The sequence below is a fragment of the Bidens hawaiensis genome, unplaced genomic scaffold, assembly GCF_021521415.1.
Source record: "Bidens hawaiensis isolate Kalapana, Puna unplaced genomic scaffold, B.hawaiensis_p1.1 tig00003356_1, whole genome shotgun sequence".
NCBI classification, from domain to species: Eukaryota; Viridiplantae; Streptophyta; class Magnoliopsida; order Asterales; family Asteraceae; genus Bidens; species Bidens hawaiensis.
Genome location: NW_027491185.1, coordinates 1,038,306 through 1,062,042, shown reverse-complemented (window position 1 = coordinate 1,062,042; position 23,737 = coordinate 1,038,306). Strand labels below are relative to the sequence as shown.

Below are 23,737 nucleotides of genomic sequence, written 5' to 3'. Positions count from 1 at the left end.
GTACTCTTAAATGTGTAATATGATTATTATAAAAAGAAAATTAGATAACCCATTAACTTGCCCCATTAAAGAAACCTAGTTGATTACTGAGTTGTATTTTTGTATTTGAGTACTGCATTTTAGTATTTTACTATTTTTGGGTTTACACTGTATAGCTCGGAAATAAATGGGGTGAATCTAAATACATGCCTCCGGAGCCCAGCCCACGAACCACTTAATTATGAAGATCCAAAGCTATGCAAAGCCCAATATGATTAGCTTCAAATTTTAATAACAGCAGCCAACCAACCAGCCACTAACTAATTTCCTATATGAATATTTTAATTGAATAGAATACATCTGAAACTGGACTAATAAAGATAAATGTTTATAATTTCTCAATGGTTTCTATTAAATATTTTAAAAAACATAATTTATTTAGACCATCATAACTCTTTGAGAACACAAGACTATATTAATTAATACTATATTTAAAAAAATTACATTATAAATCTATGCATATAACCAGTAAACAAGGAATTACTGTTGAAGGTGATAGGGTTGTACTTTTGTTTAGATGCTATGTGTTTTCCAAATTTATGATAATACTCTGTTCTCTTGAACAGTGGTTATAATAACAGTTAAGTCGTCGTTCATCACTTTTGCATGCACGTCACCAGGTTATTTATAAGGGCTTACAGTTAATGAGCCATCAACCATATTCAACCTGAACCCGGTTCGACCTGTTATCCAACCATGCAAGTAAGCAGCATTGTAGACAATACTAGACATTGCGCATTGGTTGGTGTAGGATCGAAGGCGATGAATTACCGCATCAAAAACATTAAAACATTTCTTTATTTTAAACAGATAATAATTATGAGGCTACAAAACAATTTCTAGTGAATGGACTACATTATGAGGCTAAAGATTGTTGTTGATGCACAAACTATATTGTGAGGCCAAAAGTTAAAAATTCCAAGTAGTGATTATTATTGGGCAAAAAGATAAGCATACTAAAAATGGAATTTATGTGTTACAATTTGGATAAATAAGCATAGATGACATTGCCTTTTCTTTTGGTCGGTTTGTGTTGGTATAGATATGTAACACTTACATTGATGTGTTTGTTGTTCAAGTATAATCCCTAAGTTTATTTATATACTAATACTCTTGTTTAACTAAACAAATTTCTAAACAACATTCAAAGAGTTTTGAAATGTTATATAAATATTTAAACTATGCATACATAAATAAAGTTAATGGAAGTTGGGAACTAGGAAGTTAATGAGATGCTATAGGCAAATGATTGGTATATGGTGTGTACTTTAAACTTTAAAGTGTCTTTTGTAGCATTTAGAGCATCCTTTTAGCTTTTGGTAAAGCTTATCTAATGACCAATTTGACGAGGCATGGTGATTACACTTTCTCCCTTTTCATCGTATTGTAGCCAACTTGGGTATGAGCTTCAGGCACGCGTATTCGTAGTGAGAGACGAAAGATGGCGTTGAGTACTTTCAAATGTTTGTATTTTCCCTCGTGTTTGAAAACAATATAGAGTGGACTACGTGACATAGGTTAATTTGTTTACAACTTTAATACAACTTGTTTTTAAGATTTTTGACTCGTTTACGACTTGTGTACTTGACTTGTTCACATAAATGTATTATTACATGCGATCATGCTCAAGTTATACGACTTTGTGGATACCCTTGACATAAGTTCATGACTTCGATCCTGTCAACTCAATATGATTGTCACCTTTAGACCATACGCTATGGGCAGGGGCGAAGGTTAGTTAGCCGTTTTCGTAGTAGTGTAAATTTATTCATTTTCGTCCGAATTTTTTATAGGTAGTGTAAATTTAGCCGTTTTCGGCTAAAAATTTGATCCCGGGCCCCATCGTTTATGAAACTTTGTATACATTTTGAGTCCCCCTGGTGTCTTATTCCAAGCTTCGCTACTGGCTATAGGTGCTCTTGGGGGCTCCAATGGGGCGCCGAAGCCTCTGCACACCGCCGATGGGCGCTCAAGGGGGGGGCAACTTTACAACGATGGGCGCCTAAGGAAAGTGGTGGTGGGGCCATGCGTTTTTTTTCTCTCTCCCCCTCTCATACACACACATACAAGACGATATGGAGAAGGGGTTCGTAGCCTATTTCTTACGTGGCGATGACATGACGATGACATGGAGGGCTTTAAAGCCCCTCCATAGTGACAACCTTAAAAAATATGAAAATTAGAAACCTTAAACTCAAATCAAAGTGATACGTTTATTTCTTTTGTTAAGTTATGGTAAATGTATGTTGGTAAAAGAGCAAAATCTACACAATTGGAGGAGTGGTTGACCCCGATCTTTTTCTCGTGTTATTAAAACTCCGTAAACTTTTATTGTTAATTTTATCTGACTTTTTAGGATCCTAGAGGTATATATAGACTTATGAAGAGACTGATAATGAAATTGATCAATAAAGAATTACCACCTCAAAAGTAAACAGTTTACAAAGAGTTACAGAGATCTATAAGAGGTGTATGAAGATTGACGGATGTAGCCGATTTAACAAGGGTGGGTACCTGATCAGTACCAATGAAGCCGAAGGGGTACCCAACCAGTGCCCCAAACATAGTTTTAAATGTTTGTACCACAAAGTCAAGCAGTGTCTACATCGTCTAATACTTAGTGACTCACTCTGACTAGGACACCTCCTATTGCCACCGCATCTTTTTTCTTAACTACAATGCCTCATAAAATTCGACGTGGTATTTACTATTTCCTATTATTATTGGTAAAATATTTTGCTTGTGTTACATATATATTTTATTCCATAAAAGAATGATGTTATATTATTATTATTATTATTATTATTTTATTGATTAGACTAAGGGGTGTGGGGGCTCCAGCAGAGCCAAGAACCAATAATATTATGACGTGTGCCAGAAAGAGAAACTGGATAAGGGGGGTGTTGGAGTCCCTGGCCCTGGTGTGGAGGGGCTCCAACGAAATTTTTTTTAATTTTTTTATAAATATATTCAAACAACATATTATTAAAAAAACACATAAATTATTAAAAAAAACACACATTAATAATAAAACACATTAATATCTAAAATTCAAATTACAAAAAAAAAACATACTAAAAATTAAACAAACAATAATACTTAATAATAACACTAATTTCCAGCCATTTTTTATAAAAAAAAGTTGAGAAGATGAATTGATTTTGGGTGATGGTGTGAAGTTTTTGTATAAAAATGGGTGAAATGGAGTATAGTTTATATAGAAAATATTTTTTTTTTTGTTTTTTTCGGCTGGTCAAACACCCCAACGGGTGAAAAACCCTCAAAAATTGTGCCCTCCTCTCTCCCTTCTCCCGCTACCATGTTCACGGCTATCCAAAACGCCTCTCTAGCGCCCCTGTTGGTATGGTATTAGCGCCTGGGGGCGCGAGCGGAGGGGCTCTAGCGCCCCCTTTGAAGCCCCCACACCCCTCTGTCTTAGTATAAGTATGGGCGGAATTTTTGACCAGGAGTAAGAGAAAGACAGCTATTAATTTTATACAATGTATGCCGACGGTGGGCGATGAGGACGACCAGTGGGTTTGGTACATAAAAGTATTTGTTGCTCGTAGGAAACTATAATAAAATAACAACAAAAAAAACAAATTATATTTATGTAGATTGTTTTTTAAAGAGTGTTGAATTCTGTTAAATGCTAAATTAAATTTTATTATTTAAAATTTAGAGTAAAGACTTTTAGCGGCTCATAAGACCACTTATTAAAAGTTTTAAGCTAGTGATCTTTCCTAAACCACATAATCATGTATTTATAGGTTATTTTTTTATTTGAAATTGTAATTTTATAGAATTATAGGGTTTACTAGTCACCCGGATTGAAGTCTTGATACAATGGTTGTACTATTTTATAACTCAACCCATCAAGATTCAAAAACCGGTTTCAAAACATTGTGTGGGCCAATTTTATAAAGTTAACTAAGCTTCTCACTAAAGATGCTAAATTAGTAAATGCAATTTATGTTTTCAAACCCACGACTTGAGGCCGGTTTGACATATACGTTTGCTATTAAAAGAACTTAAAAAATATCTTTGTGATAATAAATTCTATTTTTTAGCTATATATTATTTTTACCTCTGTGCTATATTTTTGATTTTTGACATTTAATAATAAATTTTGAAAATTTCATCAAACTAATTAAAAACTATTAGAAGTTCAACCACAAGATAATATATATATAATAGGTATTATCAGTTTATAATGAAGGTCTCGTCAATAAGTTTGAAATCGAACGACACAAATATTGACCATCAAAAAGTATTTATTTGATAAAATCTGCCAAAAGACAACAGGATACATAAAACCTTTACTTTAAAGCCAGAGACTGATAAAATTGTGTTATTCACTATTTTCATATTAGAACACCCGTAGTGGAGGTGATATTCCAAGCATTTTCCTTCATAATGTCAGGGAACACCGCCCTCTAGGTGTTTTGGGGAAGCGTTTTTTACATATCGTGTTTTCTACATGAATTTGTGTGTGGAAAGAGGAGAGATAGGGGAATACATGTAATTATTGTTGGAGAGTTATTACGTTTTGCCCACTACACCACTATTTGCAAAACTCTCAATTGATGATGGGGATGCCACATGGCGCATAGGGTGGAGCGTTTTGACCATACATGGTCTTAGACTATATATAAAGTCAAACCTAAAGCTACAGTAAATTGTTGGAATGTTCAATACTTCAATCTGACAGCCACTAAGTTCCTTTTTTTTATTTAATTTTTTGAAATCTGTTGTTTGAGTATTTATTAATTAAAATTTAAAACTTACATGTGTAACAAAGATGAAAATTGTTTTGGTAGTGGTGTTGAAACGTGCATGTCGTGAGTTCAAGTCTCCTCTTCACCGGTTTTTTGTGTTTTCTTTTTTAAAATGAAAATAGATTTTTGTATTTATAGATTTCATACTAAATCGATCAATGAAAAAGTAAGATGGTGTGGTGATAAAGTTATTACAACATACTATGTTTTATGTGGGTTTGAGTCGTGTGCACGGTGCAGCGCGCCGAGGGCAACCTCTAGTATATATAAAGAGGTATATGTTATATGAATTTTTTTATATTTTGTAAAACATGTATTTGGTAAACAATTTTAATTTAGCAACTAGAGAAATAAAATAAAAATGTAAAAACTAATGAGACACATTAACACAATCAAGGTAAGAAGGCGTGGAATTCGTAGTGAAGACCCAAGTTCGATTCTCATTTGTATAATTTTGGATGAATATTGGCAATGAATTATTTGAGTTAGACCTTGTGAGGTTGTCAGTTCGGATTCCGGGTCCACCCAGGTTTCGTCTCATCGTGTGTTACACCAGAGAGTTAAGCTATTGTGACGGCACAAAGACTGTCAAGTGACAGCCGATGGTATTGTTTCCTGGGGGAACGCTCAAGCCAAACTTTAAAACTAACATGAGCTCGATTAAAACAACATAGTCTGGTTAAAGTAAGACAATAAAACTCTCCAAATTAGAAAGTGTGATGATTTAAAAACAAAAAATTGAAATATTTTCCAAAGCATATGATATACATTCCTTTTAGTGTCTCGTCACCGTCCTCTATTTGTGCCCCATCTTTTAAATAGTTTCAATCAAGAAAATGCCCATCATTAATAACCATTCAACCTTTTATACTTCTTTTTTATAAACAAACATTGTTTTATACATATTAAAAAAAATGCATATAAAAATATGCATAATAAAAACTACAAATAACACCACTAAAATACCCCACATTTTTTTTTGGCAATTTTTGTCTTAAAAGGCTTTGATCGCTTCGCATTGAGTTCCAATTAGTTTTTTAAATCAGTGTTACTCATCAAAATTTCAAATTTGACCATCATTTTAAATCTAGGTCCCTTCACTTTGAATTGGTAGGATCTAGTGATATTGATCCGTAACCTAGTGGCAAACAGAAAATAATATTTTGTGTGTTACCGGTTATCCGATCATGTGGCACGTCGACCCAAGCATGTGCCAACGCCTCTTACTTCGTTGAACTCCAAGGCTGATATTAGGCACAAGCATTTAATTAGTATGTTTTTTTTTGTATACAATTCTTTTTCAAATCAACTTAACAAAACGTAATTATTAATGTACATAATTTTAAACACGAGTTGTGTAATTATGAACACATGTTACGTCATAATTATATTGTGTAAGTACTTATATAAGTTGTGTAATCAAGTATATATGTTTCATAACTTGTGTGTAACTATTTCAGTTTGTGCGTAGTTATGTCGTCGACAAAAATACCCTTTGACCAAGGACACGTGTCGCATGCTAATAAGTTCTTACGCTTTGCAGATTATACATGGACCCATAATCTGCAAAGCGTAAGAACTTATTAGCATGCGACACGTGTCCTTGGTCAAAGGGTATTTTTGTCGACGACATAACTACGCACAAACTGAAATAGTTACAAGTTATGAAACATATATACTACCAAACTAGGTGCTTCACATTAAGATGTCTAATTGGAATTTGTTTTGTTGAAAGGGTTGTTTAGAAAATTAAATTAAGTGATAAAGTGAAGCACCTAGTTTGGTAGTAGTTATATTCAAAATCTTGTCTAGAATCCATGGGTGATGGTACGCTTGAAGGCGAAGTTACGCTTGAAGGCGAAGTTCATCAGGCGAACTTAATCTTGCAGGCGAAGTTATCGCGCTGCAGATCTGTTTGCCCATAAATCCTTCGTTTCTTAGCCAAATAACTCGATTTTGGTACCCACGGAATCGTATGATCGGCGCCTACAAATCCCAACCATCAAATCGGCCTAAAATCGACGTTTTAGGGGTCCGATTTGGGCAGTTTGGGTTTCGGGTCCGGTTAACCCATCCAATCCTAACCATTTTCAGTAATATTAGCTTTGTTGGATTTGTTCTTACCTTACCAACTCAGATCTATCAACAAAATCTCGGGTCTCGGCTTCGAATCTTGATCGGTTAGAATGTGTGTGTTTTGAGTGTGTGGAGTGTGCTTGGATAAAGATAGAATGAAGATATTTTGGGATTTTGGGGGTATTTATATCCCTGAAATCCCATTCCTATTTAACCCATCTCAATTAATCCAAATCCATAACCAACGTCCATTACCCGACACTAGCCCGACCCATACCAACTCCTACTCTTTTATTTATTTCCTGATAACCCGAGTAAACTTTCCCTCTATTATTAAGTAATATAATTAATATTATCTTGAAATTTCGGGATGTTACATAGTTGGTGGGTAGGCAGCGGCTGATAGTGACCAGGCCTGCTGTGTACTATTCCTTTTCCACCAACTGCCGGCTACGCACGTGGTATGGCAGTAGTTGGTGAGTAGGCAGCGGCTAATAGTGACACAGTACAGGAGCAAGCTGCTCGCCATACTGTTGTCAATAAGCTGTCGTATCTTTAGTCAGATCTTTTTCCCATACCTCGTCAGGTACAGTACAGAAGATCTTCCTGTATCGTACGGACTGGCTTATTTGGGCGGGAGTATTCCCCCTCCCGCCCTTGTGCGGGATTGTTCCCGGCTTTGCTCATTCCTTCAGGTGACACTGAGTGATTGAGAGCTAAGTGCCTTGTGCGTGTAGCCTTGCTGCGCGGGTGGCCTTCCCTGATGGCTTGTATCCGAGGCTGCGGGGACAGGCGGAGTCCTTCACCATTGGGAGGCATTTCCTGCGGGAACAGCTTGCGTACTGCGCGTAAGGACGTCACGTCTCTGAGCATGGTTGGTCCTGCGGATCCAGTTGGTTTCTGCGCAGACGTTCCTCTTCAAGGTGAGTCTTGCGGGTCCAACTGGGCTCTGCTGGGTCCTACCTCTTCAAGTCCCCCCAGTCCAATATTCTTCTCATGAGTGTTTAATAAAGTGAGGTGAACTTTTGGACTTTAAGCAAAGGGTTTTTGAAAAGGGTTTTTTAAGGTTTTCCATGGGGATTCTTCCCGCGGAAGTCCTTGTCACTTGCAGAAATTCCCGAGTTTCCTGCTTGGTCTTTGGGTATGATGCGGGTAGGTCTGTAACCTCCTCGCAAGTCAGGAGCGTTGAGTCCCACTTGTGTGGATTCTCCATGAGGTTTTGGTAGTTTTGAACATAGTGATCAATTATGTTAAAACCACCAATTCCATCCTGGAGCTTCAAACAACGTAGTTCTCGACGTTCCCGCTATGCGGGGATGTTATTTCCGTTTCCGCAAGCATTGCCCAGAAGATCCTTCTTGGTTTCAATTCCCAGCGGAGCGCTAGGTATGTGAAGGGTTTTGCCTTAACACTGTACCCGCGCTCGTCTTACGGTTACTTTACTTCCAAGGTATTCCTGGCGTCAATTCCCTGCGGGTGCTAGGTATGTGAAGGGTTTTGCCTTTACACTGTACCCGCACCCGTCTTATAGTTACTTGGTTGCCGAGGTATACTTGGCTTCAATTCCCAGCGGGTGCTAGGTATGTGAAGGGTTTTGCCTTAACACTGTACCCGCCTCCGTCTTACGGTTACTTGTTCGCCAAGGTTTTCTTGGCTTCAATTCCCTGCGGGTGCTAGGTATGTGAAGGGTTTTGCCTTTACACTGTTCCCGCATCCGTCTTACGGTTACTTGTTTGCCAAGGTTTACTTGGCTTCAATTCCCTGCGGGTGCTAGGTATGTGAAGGGTTTTGCCTTAACACTGTACCCGCATCCGTCTTACGGTTACTTGTTTGCCAAGGTTTACTTGGCTTCAATTCCCTGCGGGTGCTAGGTATGTGAAGGGTTTTGCCTTAACACTGTACCCGCATCCGTCTTACGGTTACTTGTTTGCCAAGGTTTACTTAGCTTCAATTCCCTGCGGGTGCTAGGTATGTGAAGGGTTTTGCCTTAACACTGTACCCGCATCCGTCTTACGGTTACTTGTTTGCCAAGGTAAGGGGTATTTTCCCGCTTACTTTTTAATCTTTTTGAATTTTGAATTTTGAAATTCGAAGAGTTGGTGGAAGGATAAGAACAGTCCAAACCTCTGAAACGTCGTGCGACGGTTTCTTCTGACTGTGTCAGGACGTGCAGGAAGTTATGGTGACGTGACAGTACATGGTCATTCCAGACGCTTTTTTAGGCGCGTGGGCGCGATTTTTCGGGCGCGTGGCCGCGAAATTAATGGTATGCGTCCTGTCAACAGCTGTTGCCAGCTTGCTTTTTGCCACGTGTCATAGTTTCATTGCACCTTCGTTTTCTCTCTCTTCCGCATTAATTTCATCGCATTAATTGCGATTAGTATATAAAGGGGAGAGGGTTCTTTGTAATCCACACTTTCACTCTTCTCTTCATCTTCTAAGCGATTTCCGGCGAATACTCACCTTGTCAGGCAAGCATTCTCCCGAAATCGTTTTCTTCTTCTTTTACAAGATGTCTCGTGATCTCGAATCTACAGCTGATGACAAGGGTACCGCTGGCGAGTGCCAGTGTGCTCTGCCTGGCGATCTGTATCGGTACGTCGTCAGGAAGTTCATGCTCGAGTCTCTCGAGCCTGAGTTTCCTGAACCCCATCAGACGGTGTACGATGCCCCCAGAGGCAAGATCGGGGTTTATGCTGCATTCTTTGTTTATGGGAATCTTAGGTTCCCATTGACAAAGTTTGTTTACCGTGTCCTTGAGAGGCACGGTGTTCATTTGACCGAGTTGCATCCCATGGCGATCGCCAAGATTCGCCACTTCGAGTGGGTATGCCGGATACTGGGCATTGAGCCCTATGTTGACCGCCTGATGTCCTTCTACACTTGGAGGTGCATCCAGGGGTGGTACACATTGACAACCCGGATCAAGGGTTTGAAGATTTGCGCAACCGAGCGCAGTCTTCGTTCGTGGAAGAGGGAGTTCTTCTACCTCTCTGCTCGCGCCATCCCCCTTGCCATGAAATTTAAGAACGGGCAAGTACTTCCCAGCCTTCACGCCTCCAACTACGAGGAGGCGGAATGGTTTTCGAAGATATCCCGAGTCCAATCTCCGGTTTACCGGTTTGCGGAGTCCGGGATGGTGATGCTGGGGATGAGCCGGGTGTGGAAGGCTGCCGATGCGCAAAAGATCCCAATCGTCCTCGAATACGGTTCGAACTCTGTTCCTTACGGTATGCTTTGTTTCTTTTTGTTGATTTTGAATTTCTTCTAACTTTTTTCTTGTTTATTTCAGAGGGGAACGACTTGCAGTCGCTCCTAAACCCGCGGGAGGCTGACGGTCCCGCCCGGTTGGGTACTCGCGCTCTAGACGAGAACGAGTTGCCCATCCTAGAAAAAACGGCGGATCGTTTCGTGGAGGTCTATCCGCTAGGCCATGAGATCCTTAGCGCCCGTCGGCCAGGTAAGGCGCTATTCGACCCTCGACCCCTCAATGTTGAAACCTCTGCTGGAATTCCTCTAATCGTATGTTCTGATGAGGAATCCGCAGATGGTCCTCCGTTGGTGCGGAAGAAGAAGGCTGCCGGCGGGAAGGGGAAGGAGAAGGTGGCCTCCACTGCCGATCCAGCGCCTCGGTCTGACTCGGAGACCGAGAGCGAAGAGGTGGCGGGGAATCCCGGTGGTGATAAGATCACCATTCCGGAGGCTGTGACAACTGTCACCGAAGAGCCCAGGATGACAACGGTGACCGGCGTGAAGAGGCCGGCTCCATCGGGTTCATCCCCGCCCGTCCGTACTTTCAGGCTCAAGAAAACCCGTAAGTACAACTTCCTTTAGCTTTTATCTTCATAGTTTAATATCGTTAACACTTATCTTCTTTACGCAGGCGTGGATGTTGACGCATTTCAGGGTGGAGCGCAGAGTGGTACCTCTCCGCCAATGACGGTAGGCTTGGTCAGCCTACCTGAGGCGTCGACCCAGGCGCCTGCGCCTGCTTCCGCTGGTTCAGTTGCTCACTCCTTTGAGCCGACTGTTCCAGCTGTGATGACGTCACCGCCGGCTGTGAGTGCTATTTTTACAGCATCCTTCACCGAGCCGGCGGTTACTATTGCTGCGGATTCCGCGGCGGCGACCGCGGCGGCTGCTACCATGCCCCCGCCATCGGCAACGACGGTCGATCCATCAGGTACGCATGGGGCTTCTCGCCAATCTCTGCCACCTTCCCATCTGCCTGACCTCTTGGATGGATTTCCCTTGGGTTCAGGTGATGGGTTCGGCGGCTATCGGCCTGTTATTGACCCTACAGGTGCGTAGGGTTCTTTTGGCCCTTTTTATATATTTTTTATCATCTTTTCCTAACTGCTTTATGTTTTTTGCAGTGTCGGATTCCAATGAAGTGTATGTTCCACGATGGAACATTCGCCGAGGAACAACCCTTCGCACCCCTGTGGAGTGCGTGGAATGGGCTCGTCATGCTGCTCCCAGTGGTGCGTTGGGGGAAGCCATGGCTAGCTACCAGGAGGGTAGGCTAAGCAATGAGCTTCGGGTTCTCCTGGCCCGGATGCAGCCGCGCGTTGAGCTGCTTTGTCGTGAAAACGACAAGTTAAAAGCAGCTCGCCTTAAAGAAGTGGCTCAGGCGCGGGCTGTCCGGGAGGAGAACCAAAGGCTTTCCGCATTGGCTGCGGAAAAGGAGAAGGCCTTCAAGGCCCTCGAGGTTGAAGTTCAGGCTCGATTTGAGGCCCGTTCCAAGGCTGCCCAAGCTGTTAATGAACAGCTTCGGCTGGCTAAGGAAACTGCCAGGAACGCAACCGAGAGGGCCACCAAGGCTGAAGCTGTTGCTGAGCCTCTTCGCGTGGAGAATGAAGAACTTAAAGCCAAATTAGAGGCTCTCCAGCAGGCTCATGATGCCTTGGCGATGGAAGACGCCAAAAAGCTCCAAGAAATCCTGGACCAGAGGGGGGTGCTTGACCATGCTGAGCGTAAGCTGAAGGGCGTCGAAGAGGCTGCGGCTAAAGAAGTGTTGCTTGCCAACCTCAACAAGAGTGAAGCCGATCGCGCCCGTAACGAAGCTCAAGTTGCCCTCCAAGAAACCCTGGTTGCCAAGGAATGGCTTTTTCGAGAAGCGTTGTCTCAGGTAAGCTTTTCTTGTCTTTACGCTTTTCTTTGTAAATAGAAAAGGTTTTGACACTTGTATATTTTCTTTTGTAGGTTGTGCATCGGGTCTTCTCAGAGACCTCTTATGATGATGCTATGAGCGCAGCACTCAACGCTTCTCACGAGGATGGGGAAAAGGTCGGCTTCCTGCTTGGTCTAGGGTTCGTTGAGAAAGGCATCCCGCCTTCCAACTTCCCTTTGTACAATGTTGATACTGAAGCTGTTTACGACCAAGCAGTGAATCAGTACGCCGCCTTCCCGCATCCGGTGGTGGAGAAGGTGAATGAAGTTGCTGCTGCTGATGATGGGCTAGCTATCCTTAAGGCTTTCCTTGAACTGCCACGCTCTACTGACGGTGCTGGTCCAAGTGGAAGTGGCCCTGAAGCCTGATCCTGAAGATCCCTTCCCACTACTAGGATAGATTTAGCTTGTATAGATTTATTTTCTTGTAGGCGAGTAGTTACCCGGCCATTCTTGTAATGAATCATTGTGAAATATAAATCTTTGTGCGGGTAAGACCGCTTCTTTTATTGGATTCCTTGCTTTATAAACGTTATATGACTTGCATACTTTAGTTTAAATTAGCAATTTTCCAAGTGTAGAATAAGTTAACCTTTGAACGTGGTAGATAATAGGTGTGAAGTTTTGCTTCCTCTTTCGTGATTGTGCGGGTAGGACCGGCACTTGCACTTAGTAGGATGGCTAAACTTTACCCATATCTGACCTGCGTGTAGGTTTTCCTCATCTTTTGAGGATAAGTTAACCTTTGAACGTGGTAGATAATAGGTGTGAAGTTTTGCTTCCTCTTTCGTGATTGTGCGGGTAGGACCGTCACTTGCACTTAGTAGGATGGCTAAACTTTACCCATATCTGACCTGCGTGTAGGTTTTCCTCATCCTTTCTGAGGATAAGTTAACCTTTGAACGTGGTAGATAATAGGTGTGAAGTTTTGCTTCCTCTTTCGTGATTGTGCGGGTAGGACCGTCACTTGCACTTAGTAGGATGGCTAAACTTTACCTTTATCTGACCTGCGTGTAGGTTTTCCTCATCCTTTTGTTAGAAATTCTGTTTTGAACCGTTCGACGCGCGGTTGTCAATAGGTTAGTGTTCAGTTCTCTTTTTCATGATTCATGCGGATAGACCGGCACTTTCATTTAATGGGACTGAACTTTTCCCCTTCAACTGACCTGCGTGAAGGTTTGTCGTTTTTTGGGTTTATGCGGGTTTTGCCGCCTTCCCCACGCAACGACTTTCCACGTATTTATGCGGTGAAAACCGGCATATCCGTGTTGAATAAATTAACCGTTCGACGCGCGGTTGTCAATAGGTTAGTGTTCAGTTCCCTTTTTCATGATTCATGCGGATAGACCGGCACTTTCATTTAATGGGACTGAACTTTTCCCCTTCAACTGACCTGCGTGAAGGTTTGTCGTTTTTTGGGTTTATGCGGGTTTTGCCGCCTTCCCCACGCAACGACTTTCACACTTATGTATGCGGTGAAAACCGGCATTAGTGTTGATAGTTCATAAAAGTATAAATGTAAAATCATCAGCATCGATGTTTTAAGGAGAATCATTTCCATCAGAAGTGGCTCTTGGCCTTTTCTTTACATATTTGGAATTGATTTACATGCAAACTGTGTAATTGAGCTCCCTTCCATGTTGGGATGGGAGTGTCATCGAGCCGATACGCACCTGGTTCGGGATCTCGTTCTTTACGCAGCATGTAGTCTCCACATTGAAGCTGGAATTTTATTCGTGTTTTCCCCAGCTGGGGTTCTACACGCATCAGCCTGCTCAGCGTTCATTGCGCCACGAGGTGCGCGAGCGTCCCATCTCTGACAAATGCTTCGACCATGTCCTTTACGTCTATGCATTCTTCGGTGTTGTGGCCTTTTGTCCTGTGAAAGTCACAGTATTTGCTCCGATCAGCATTGTGACGATGTCGGATTATTTGAGGCTTTGGCCATGGGAGCTCCTCGGTGGCGAATATCTCGGTGACGCTTTTGGTGAGCGGCGTCCATCTGGAGTTCTTGTTTGACTGTACGTCATCCCTTCCGCCTAACCGATGCTGCAAGCCGAATGAGGTGTCAAAGTTTACCCTTGACTGCCAAATGCCTAGCTTTCGCTTTTTGTTTAATCGGGCGGTAAGGACGTTGTCTTCTCTTGTTTTCTGGGTGTAGAGGTTTGTGCTCTGTGGGAGATCTCTACCCAGTTGCTTCTCCGTTTCCGCAAAGCGTTTAGCTGCTGTCATGATGGCATCCCATGTGGATGGCATGCCATCTTTACCTGTTAAGGTGCGGATGAGCTCTGGGTCGTTCGCGCCCTGGATAAAGGCAGCGCGAACAAGATCTTCGCTAACGTTACCCAGACTTAGCTTCTTCGAGTTGAAGCGAGTGATGAAGTCTAGCAAAGATTCATCTTTTTCTCGAATGCACTTGAGGATTGTCTATTGCTCCTCAGTATACTTTCTTTGCTGGCTGAAGTGTTGGCTAAACTTCTGTTGGAAGTCAGCCCAGTCGTAGATGTGGTTGACCGGTAGACGATCGAACCACGCTCTAGCAGCCCCGACCAGTGTCATTTGGAACATGTAACACCTTGTAGGTTCCGTCCAACTACTGACGGTTGCCCCCGCTATGAATCTGTTCAAATGATCATCTGGGTCGGATATACCATCATATGTGCCTATGCTGGACATTTGTTTGGCACTTTTTGGGGCAATTGCTTCTGCAATGTCCCTTGCAAATTTGGACGTTCCCGCATTTGCAACGTTTGGTCTGAATGTTTTGGAGAAGTCTCGTGGACTTCCACCTGTGCTTTTTGGTTTGAAGGCTTGTCCAAAATGCCTTCTCGGTTGGGAATCCGTTTCCTTACGCTTCCCTTTTGCCCTATGGCGAGGGTTCGCGTCGGAGTCGGATTCCTCCGAGTCATCCAAGTAATCTTCGAATTCGTCAGCCTGTTGGACGGAACGCAAGCGTTCGTCCAACTCAGCTTGGAATTCCCTCTGACGTGCCTCCGCCCATGCCTTAACTTCATCGAGTGTTTGGCGGGGGAGTCTTGTTCGTTTCTCTAACTGGGTATCGGTGAATCCCAGTGAGCGATTATTTACTGCACTTGCCCCAGCTTGGGTAGCTGGGGTAGTGTTCGTAAAATTTACTTCACTAGCCCCGGCTTGGGTAGCCGGGGTAGTGTTTGTAAAAACTGTGTTGCCGGTATTCCCCCCAGTAGCTGGGGTTGTGGTTACCGGAGTTTCTTTAACCATCTTGGAAGTTTGAAAAAACTGGAGAAAAATGTTCTAGCTTTATGCACGGATGGCGCCAATGAAGAAACACTAACCGGACCCCGGGCAGATTACTGGTAACCTGGGGGTTAGATAGATGTTTCCCACGAGGGGTTAGACCCTGAGAAGATGGTTCTTCTGATAACCTGCAAAACAGACACCGTGAGCTTGTCACTGAGAAGGGGGGGTTCCTCCTTGTGACCACCCTTCGGCGTGAGAATCAGACTAGATTGCTCTTTAAATATAAATGTATATTAAGAGATTGCTAGAGCAGATATCAGGTATAATATGATGATAATATGTTAAGATAAGATGATCATACCATTCGTGGTATTTATAGCCGAATGTAGGTTTCCAAGGAGGTGTGGCCGGCTGCAACAGTGTTCCTGTTCTACCAACAGTGGCCTACGCACGTGCCCTGCTGGTAGTTGGTGGGTAGGCAGCGGCTGATAGTGACCAGGCCTGCTGTGTACTATTCATTTTCCACCAACTGCCGGCTACGCACGTGGTATGGCAGTAGTTGGTGAGTAGGCAGCGGCTAATAGTGACACAGTACAGGAGCATGCTGCTCGCCATACTGTTGTCAATAAGCTGTCGTATCTTTAGTCAGATCTTTTTCCCATACCTCGTCAGGTACAGTACAGAAGATCTTCCTGTATCGTACGGACTGGCTTATTTGGGCGGGAGTATTCCCCCTCCCGCCCTTGTGCGGGATTGTTCCCGGCTTTGCTCATTCCTTCAGGTGACACTGAGTGATTGAGAGCTAAGTGCCTTGTGCGTGTAGCCTTGCTGCGCGGGTGGCCTTCCCTGATGGCTTGTATCCGAGGCTGCGGGGACAGGCGGAGTCCTTCACCATTGGGAGGCATTTCCTGCGGGAACAGCTTGCGTACTGCGCTTAAGGACGTCACGTCTTTGAGCATGGTTGGTCCTGCGGATCCAGTTGGTTTCTGCGCAGACGTTCCTTTTCAAGGTGAGTCTTGCGGGTCCAACTGGGCTCTGCTGGGTCCTACCTCTTCATGAAGACTCCTTAGGGCGATTATAAAACCTTGTGGCTTATAAATGTGTATGACTTTATTTTAAAATTATATTGAATAAAGAGAGGACATATTAAAAGAATGTTTTGTAATCATGAAAGGGTGTTTTAAGTTCATGTTAAAATGAAATTATGTTTTAGTCAGCTATCAAGTTGATTTTATCAAAAGAAAATATCCCAGATGTGCAATAATCTGACATGGTACCAATGACCCAAGGCCAAGCTACGTCATATATAGCCAACGATGGTGTCCAATGATGGTTAAATATGTCAGCTCAAGTATCAAAAACATTTTTTTCGAAAAGTTTCTCATAACATTGTCAAGTACAGACATGACATGGTTATATCCATATCCACAAATAGACATGACACACTCACTTCAATCGTTGGCTGAAGAGGTAGGTCCCACCAGAGCCCAGTTGGACCCGCAAGACTCACCTCAAAGAGGGACGTCTGCGCAGTTGAACCCGCAAGACTCACCTTCAAGAGGGACGTCTGCGCAAAGACTAAACTCGCAAGACTCACCTTGAAGAGACGTCTGCGCAAAAACCAACTGGATCCGCAGGACCCACCATGCTCAGAGACGTGACGTCCTTACGCGCAGTACGCAAGCTGTTCCCGCAGGAAAAGCCTCCCAATGGTCGACGTACTCCGCCTGTTCCCGTAGCAACGGATACTAGCCATCAGGGAAGGCTACCCGCGCAGCAAGGCTACACGCACAAGGCACTAACTCTTAAATAATTCAGCAATGTCACCTGAAGAAGGAGTGAGCAAGCCGGGAATACTCCCGCCCAAAGCCGGGAAAACTCCCGCCCAAATGAGCCAGTCCGTACGCTACTGGAGGATCTTTTGTACTGTACCTGCCAAGGTATGGACAAAAGATCTGACCAAAGCTGCGACAGCTCACTGACAACAGTACGACGAGCAGCACGCTCTACTACTTAATGTCACTATCAGCCGCTGCCTACTCACCACCTGTCGTAGCACGTGCATAGCCTGCAGTTGGTGGAAAAGGAATAGTACACAGCCGGCCTGGTCACTATCAGCCGTTGCCTACCCACCAACCACCAGCATGGCACGTGCTTAGCCCACAGTTGGTAGAACATGAATACTATTCAGCCGGCTGTACCTGCTTGGAAACCTACCTTCGGCTATAAATACTCCAACACCTTGGAACGGTATCATATCTTATTATCATATCTTCATATATTATCTGATATCTGCTCTAGCTATTTCTCTTAATATACACTTATATTCAAGAGCAATCTAGTCTGATTCTCACGCCGGAGGGTGGTCACAAGGAGGTACCCCCCCTTCTCAGTGACGAGCTCACGGTGTCTGTTTTGCAGGTCATCAGAAGAATAACCATCTTTGCCGGACCTAACCCTCGTGGTAAACATCTACTTAACCCCCAGATTATCCGTAGTCTGCTCTAGCTATGAAAGGATGTTTTAAGTTCATGTTAAAATGAAATTATGTTTTAGTCAGCTATCAAGTTGATTTTATCAAAAGAAAATATCCCAGATGTGCAATAATCTGACATGGTACCAATGACCCAAGGCCAAGCTACATCATATATAGCCAACGATGGTGTCCAATGATGGTTAAATATGTCAGCTCAAGTATCAAAAACATTTTTTTTGAAAAGTTTCTCATAACATTGTCAAGTACAGACATGACATGGTTATATCCATATCCACAAACAGACATGACACACTCACTTCAATCGTTGGCCAAGACAAGCACGTTGTGGCTTGTGTGCTTGAATCCTTTGGTCGACATGGTTATATCCATATCCACATGATTGAGTCGGACAGAACTTCTCAAGAAATTCATTTTCGTGGCTTTTGTCCACCATGGTCATGTCTAAGATTGACATGATGAATATCATCTCTACTTTCGTTTCACCTTCTTAGTCACATCTTTATCACATTTTTATACTACATACTATGTACCACTATGTCACATAGTAAAATCTTATATTAAAAAAACACTCCTTTTATCCTATTTTATTATTTATAAGTTACAAAATATAAATGATTTTATATTCTCTCTCCTCATTTGCAAATTCTTGTTTGATTCCAATTTCTCATTCTTGTGTCCATAAATCTTCTACCCTTTTCAACAAATCATTATTCATTTCCACTTCCTCTCTCTCTCTTTATTTCTCTCTCAAGTCTCAACTTGTTTTCTGGGCTCTGATCCCAAATTCTCTCAACCACATGAAGGTACCATTCCATTGATTCCTTTTTTTCTTGTTACATTTTCATTTTACTTTCCATGAATCTTTAGATTGCCAACACATGTTGTTTATGTCTTCTGGTTACAAAGTGGATTTCAGAATCTCCTTTCAACTAACTCACTTTCTGTTTAAGGTTGTTTATGAATTAATACTTTTTACTTATTTTTGTATTATTATTATTATTATTATTATAATTTCAGAAGTTCATAATTAAATTGGATTTGCATGATGATAAAGAAAAGAGGAAAGCAATGAAGATTGTCTCTGCTCTCCCAGGTAAACCAACTAATCATTTATTAATATTATATTATTATAGTTCAAACTTAGCTTAGTCTGGTGATAAAATGGTTGTGAGTTCTAGTCTCAACTGAGACATGAGGTAAAATAGAAGGAAATTAAATTTGGTTGTTGAAGAAATATATTGAATTTCAAAATTTGTTTTGAATTTATTAGTTTTTATATATTTTTATGTGTGTGTATGAGATTGTTCATTGTTTAAAATTGAAGGAGGGTGTTAATTATTAGCTCTATGCAACATGAAATTATGTTAAATTTTCTGGACTAAAAGTTTATTGATTTGACTATTGAAAGTCAAATTCAATATGTTCTACAAGACAAGTTGATTTGATCTTTGCTAAATTCATAGAAAAGTTAAGTTTCTGAGGATTTAGTTGAATTGCTTTTTCTCTACTCCACATGGACTTGTCATATCAGATCTTATGTCGCATTCCCAACAACAATTATACATTAGGCTGAGGGGTGTGGGGCTTCAACGGGGGCGCTAGAGCCCCTCCGCTCGCGCCCCCAGGCGCTAACACCACACCACCGGGGCGCTAACGGGGCGCTAACGGGGCGCTAACGCGAAAATCCATGCAGGCGTGAGCCTGTTAGCGGGAGAAGAGAGAGAGGAGCTTGTTGAATTTTAGAAAAAGAGCCGTTGGGCTCTTATTAAATTAAAAAAAAAAAATTCCTATATAATACCCCATTTCACCCATTTTTATACCACAACTTCAAACCTTCACCCAAAATCAATTCATCTTCTCAACTTTTTTTTTAAAAAATGGCTGAAAATTGGTACCCAAACCTTGATTCAGATTATATTGACGACGATTTATGGTCGTCACCGCACCAACCGATGTTTTATTCGGAGCCGCAAGAATCATCCGGCTTTCAACCATCCAACACACAACCGTCTCCTAACTTTGTTGTTCCGGAGACACAAGAATCACACGGTGAAGCTACGGGACCAAAAAGACGCGTCCACCGGAAAAAACAACTTGCAACGGACGGGTCGGGACCGGCTTCGACTCCGAGGACGAAACGGAAAGCCACTCCGTGGTCATCGGATGAGAAGGAAGCCTTGTGTCGGGTTTGGATAGTCATTTCTGAGGATCGGCGTTGCGGTAATTGTTTTAACGTTTTTAAAAATGATTTTTAATAAAAAAGTTAAATATAAAAGTTAAATGGAAATCTAATTTATTTATTCATTTTGCAGCCGACTACCAAAAGAGCAAGATTTTTTGGACAAAGGTTAGGGAGACGTTCTACATGCTCGTTGGGAGTACAGAGCGGAACGCCGATATGATTTCGGGTCGGTGGTCCGAAATCAGAAAATTTGTCGGCTTGTTTACTAATCTTTTCAACAGGAACATCGGTCGTATGAGACCAAGTGGCAGTGATGATTTGGCGGTTTACAATTTCACGGTCGAAGAGTGGAAGCAGGAGTGTTTGCGGAGGTATGGGATGGTGAAGACGTGGAACGATTTATTGTTGTGGGAGAGGTTAAAAAGGTGTTCCAAGTGGGTTGAGCTGGTGGCGCCGGACTTTGATGCGGAAGTAAGGGCGAAACGGACTAAAACTAGTTCGTCTGGAGCGTATAGCACTTCAACTGGGTCGAATTGCCGCGTTGGATTCGACCTAAACATTGCGGAGGAGGAAACGTCTTCACCGCCGAGGAGGCGGCCATTGGGAAGGGACGCCAAGGGGAAAAAACCGGCTGAGGGGGAAGTCGTAAACATCGCTAATCTTGTTGAATCCCTCAATAAATTCAACAAAACCATGGAGGTGGTCTCTAATGACAAAAAGGAAAAAAGTCGAATGAGAGATTTGGACTTTCTTACTAGAGACTTCAGTAACCTAAATCCGGTCGATCAAATGCTAATGGAAAAGCAAAAGAAACGTATCCGAAAGAGGTTGATCGAAGAAGACCAAGCCGAAGAATAAGAATAATGTTTTTTTTAGTACTTTAATTTTTATTTTATTTTTAAATATTAATGTGTTTTTTTTATTAATGTGTGTTTTTTTTAATAATTTATGAGTTTTTTTAATAATACGTTGTTTGAATATATTTATAAAAAAATAAAAAAAAATTCGCTGGAGCCCCTCCACACCAGGGCCAGGGGCTCCAACGGGGGCTCCAACACCCCCTTATACAGTTTCTCTCTCTGCCACACGTCATAATATTATTGGTTGGAGCCCTCATTAAAGCCTCCATTAAAACCCCCTACACCCCTCAGCCTTATGCAATACCAATGGTACAACTACTATTGAAAGTTTGTAACATGAATTACCCAAAAAGCAAATAGAATAAATTGTTTATAATTCATCATTTTAGTTTTATTTTTATATTATTTTTTTTAGTTTTGACACATGTTTCAACCTTCAAGTAACAAGATATATATAATTGCCCCACTAATCATAGTCCTAAAATAAAAAGCACACTTTTCAATTCATTAGTTTTATATGTTTAGACAAAGTTTATTGTAAAAGATATTGATTGTATATACAAAGTGAAGATAATGATTTACAAAATCACCTTTAGAAAATAAACACAATCTTGTTTCAAAAACTCATTTGAATTTAAATTAATAATGTACTAAATATATGTAAGTACTGCTAGTTGCCGTATGAATATAATACCATCTTAAAAATAAATAAATTTAACTATTAACAACCATTAAATTGCATTTGTGAGACCCATTAATCATTTTTTGTTTTATTAATAAGTGTTATTTGATAAAATGAAGTATAATAATTGATTTTACAAATAATTAATTAATACAATAAACATGTGACTAGTATTATTCAAAGTGATTTTGATAGGACAAAGTGGGCTTATTTGACACAATTTGTATAGCCTATATATGTACTGGTTATTAATAATAGTATCATTAACTTGTAGTTGCATAAAAAGATTGGTTAAAATAATATATTACCTTGGTTTTAATGTTTTATGACAACTTGTTAATATTAATATATTTTTTTATTCTATTTTCATTCTTTTGTGTAAGAATGACGTGGTTCATTGGTCCTATTTGGCATTCTTTTGGCCCCTATTGTATTGGCGGTGGGTGGGCGAAGCTGTCTCTTTGACTCTTGAGAGTTGTGAATCCATCGTCACTTTGTCACTTTTGCTTTTATATCCTTTAGATTATGTTTTCATGATGTGAAATTTTATTCCTAAAAAGAATAATAATGAAATGATGTTTTATTTACTTATCTTTTCTTCCTTATAATTTCATTATAAAATTAAATATAACAAAATGATCATGTATTTGTAGGGATTGATTCAGTCGCCATAAGCATGAAGGACAAGACACTAATAGTGGTTGGAATCGTTGATCCAATCAACATTGTTAGCAAATTGCGTAAGTTTTGGCCGGCTGATATAGTATCAGTGGGCCCCGCAAAAGAACCGGAGAAGAAAGATGATGCAAAGAAGGATGACGGTAAGAAAGATGATGGAAAGAAGGATGATGATAAGAAAGAGGATGGAAAGAAGGAAGAAGGTAAAAAAGATGACGCAAAGAAGGAAGATGGCTCAAAGGAAGAACCTAAGAAAAAAGAGGGTGAAAAGGAAGACGAAAAGAAGAAGGTGTTCATACCACAACCAATGCCCGGGATGTTTATGCCTCAACGACCACCATATTACCCTCCGATAAACTATTTTAACTACCAACAACCGTATCAACAAATGTATCAACCATATCAACAACAGTATCTGTATCAACAACAATATAATCCGAGTCACCTATATCAACAACGTCAACACAGTATAGAGGAGAATCCAAACGGGTGCACTATTTTCTAAAATACTTTCACATCCAACAACAATTTCCCGTTCACATTTTTGATGAGGGAGGGACTCTACATTATCACAACATTCGTCAATACGCATTCACCTTAATGCGAAAGTTAAGCCAAGCAACATACACTAGGCATAAAAAGGAATGGTACTTTTATTGGGTGGGAACATAATAGAAATTTTGATCCGTATGTTTAATAATGTATGATGTAAAGATGTAAATACATTATGTTTGAAAGTATACTATGAGAGTAGTCTTTTCACATATTAATATATTATTATAATTTATGTTTGCTTTAGATAACGATTAGTAGGCTTGGCATTTTGTCCCTTGGTTAAGTTGAAAGATGTGTCTTTCTTAACTTCTTCTGCACGGTTTGGGCAAAACAAGTAATTGTCATGCATGTTGGCTCAACCGTTCAAGTCAATGTTGATGGGCTGTGACCACATGTTCAATTGTTGATTTGTTGTCATCCACTACTACATTAACATGTATTTGTTACAATTTAATCCGTAGCAAATATAGTAAATACTCAGTTTGTTACGGATTTTATCCGTAGATACAAGTCATGCAGCTAGCTTATTTATTATGGATTTTTGCTACAAAATTGTAATTGATTTTAGCTACAAAAGTGAAGTTATATTAGCTTTGTTAACTACGGAATTTTGCTACGATTTTTCTTCAATTTTCTCCAGCATGGCATGAGTCTTGACATTTTTTCATTCCAGCTCCGCTATTAATATAGTATATTAGACGATTCGCCTTATATTAATCAACATCTTTCATACTTATTAAAAGAACTTATGAATTGACTTTTGTTACCCAAGTAAAAATTAACTTCTCAATAGATCAAGTTTCATCTAAGCACAATTATAAGTTAACCTTATAGTTCTCATCTCTTGATCTCATAAATACTCCAAATGTCCAATACGTCCAAAAGAAGTTGTAGTATTTGGAATCGGATATTATTTTTAAGAATTGCTAAGATGTCACTGATAATATAATTATATATACAATAAACTGAGTGTAGTCTGACAATGCAATAGACAAGAAG

The 23,737-nt window shown here is 41.0% G+C and overlaps 1 protein-coding gene across 1 annotated transcript; it reads left to right on the top strand.

Moving 5' to 3' along the window:
- The first annotated feature begins 18,385 nt into the window (after positions 1-18,385).
- Positions 18,386-22,818, top strand: LOC143623203 (uncharacterized). Its single transcript, XM_077094162.1, has 3 exons — positions 18,386-18,584; positions 18,799-18,874; positions 22,159-22,818. The coding sequence occupies exons 1-3, from the start codon at positions 18,393-18,395 to the stop codon at positions 22,686-22,688; spliced, it is 798 nt and encodes a 265-aa protein (XP_076950277.1). The 5' UTR covers positions 18,386-18,392; the 3' UTR covers positions 22,689-22,818.
- Positions 22,819-23,737: the final 919 nt, after the last annotated feature.

What these genes read in the sequence shown, in the direction of transcription:
- LOC143623203 (XM_077094162.1), top strand. Translation starts at nt 18,393, where the DNA reads ATGATTTTATATTCTCTCTCCTCATTTGCAAATTCTTGTTTGATTCCA. An exon ending in ATTCTCTCAACCACATGAAG is followed by an intron (nt 18,585 to 18,798) that starts GTACCATTCCAT and finishes TTATAATTTCAG; the next exon opens with AAGTTCATAATTAAATTGGA. An exon ending in GATTGTCTCTGCTCTCCCAG is followed by an intron (nt 18,875 to 22,158) that starts GTAAACCAACTA and finishes ATGTATTTGTAG; the next exon opens with GGATTGATTCAGTCGCCATA.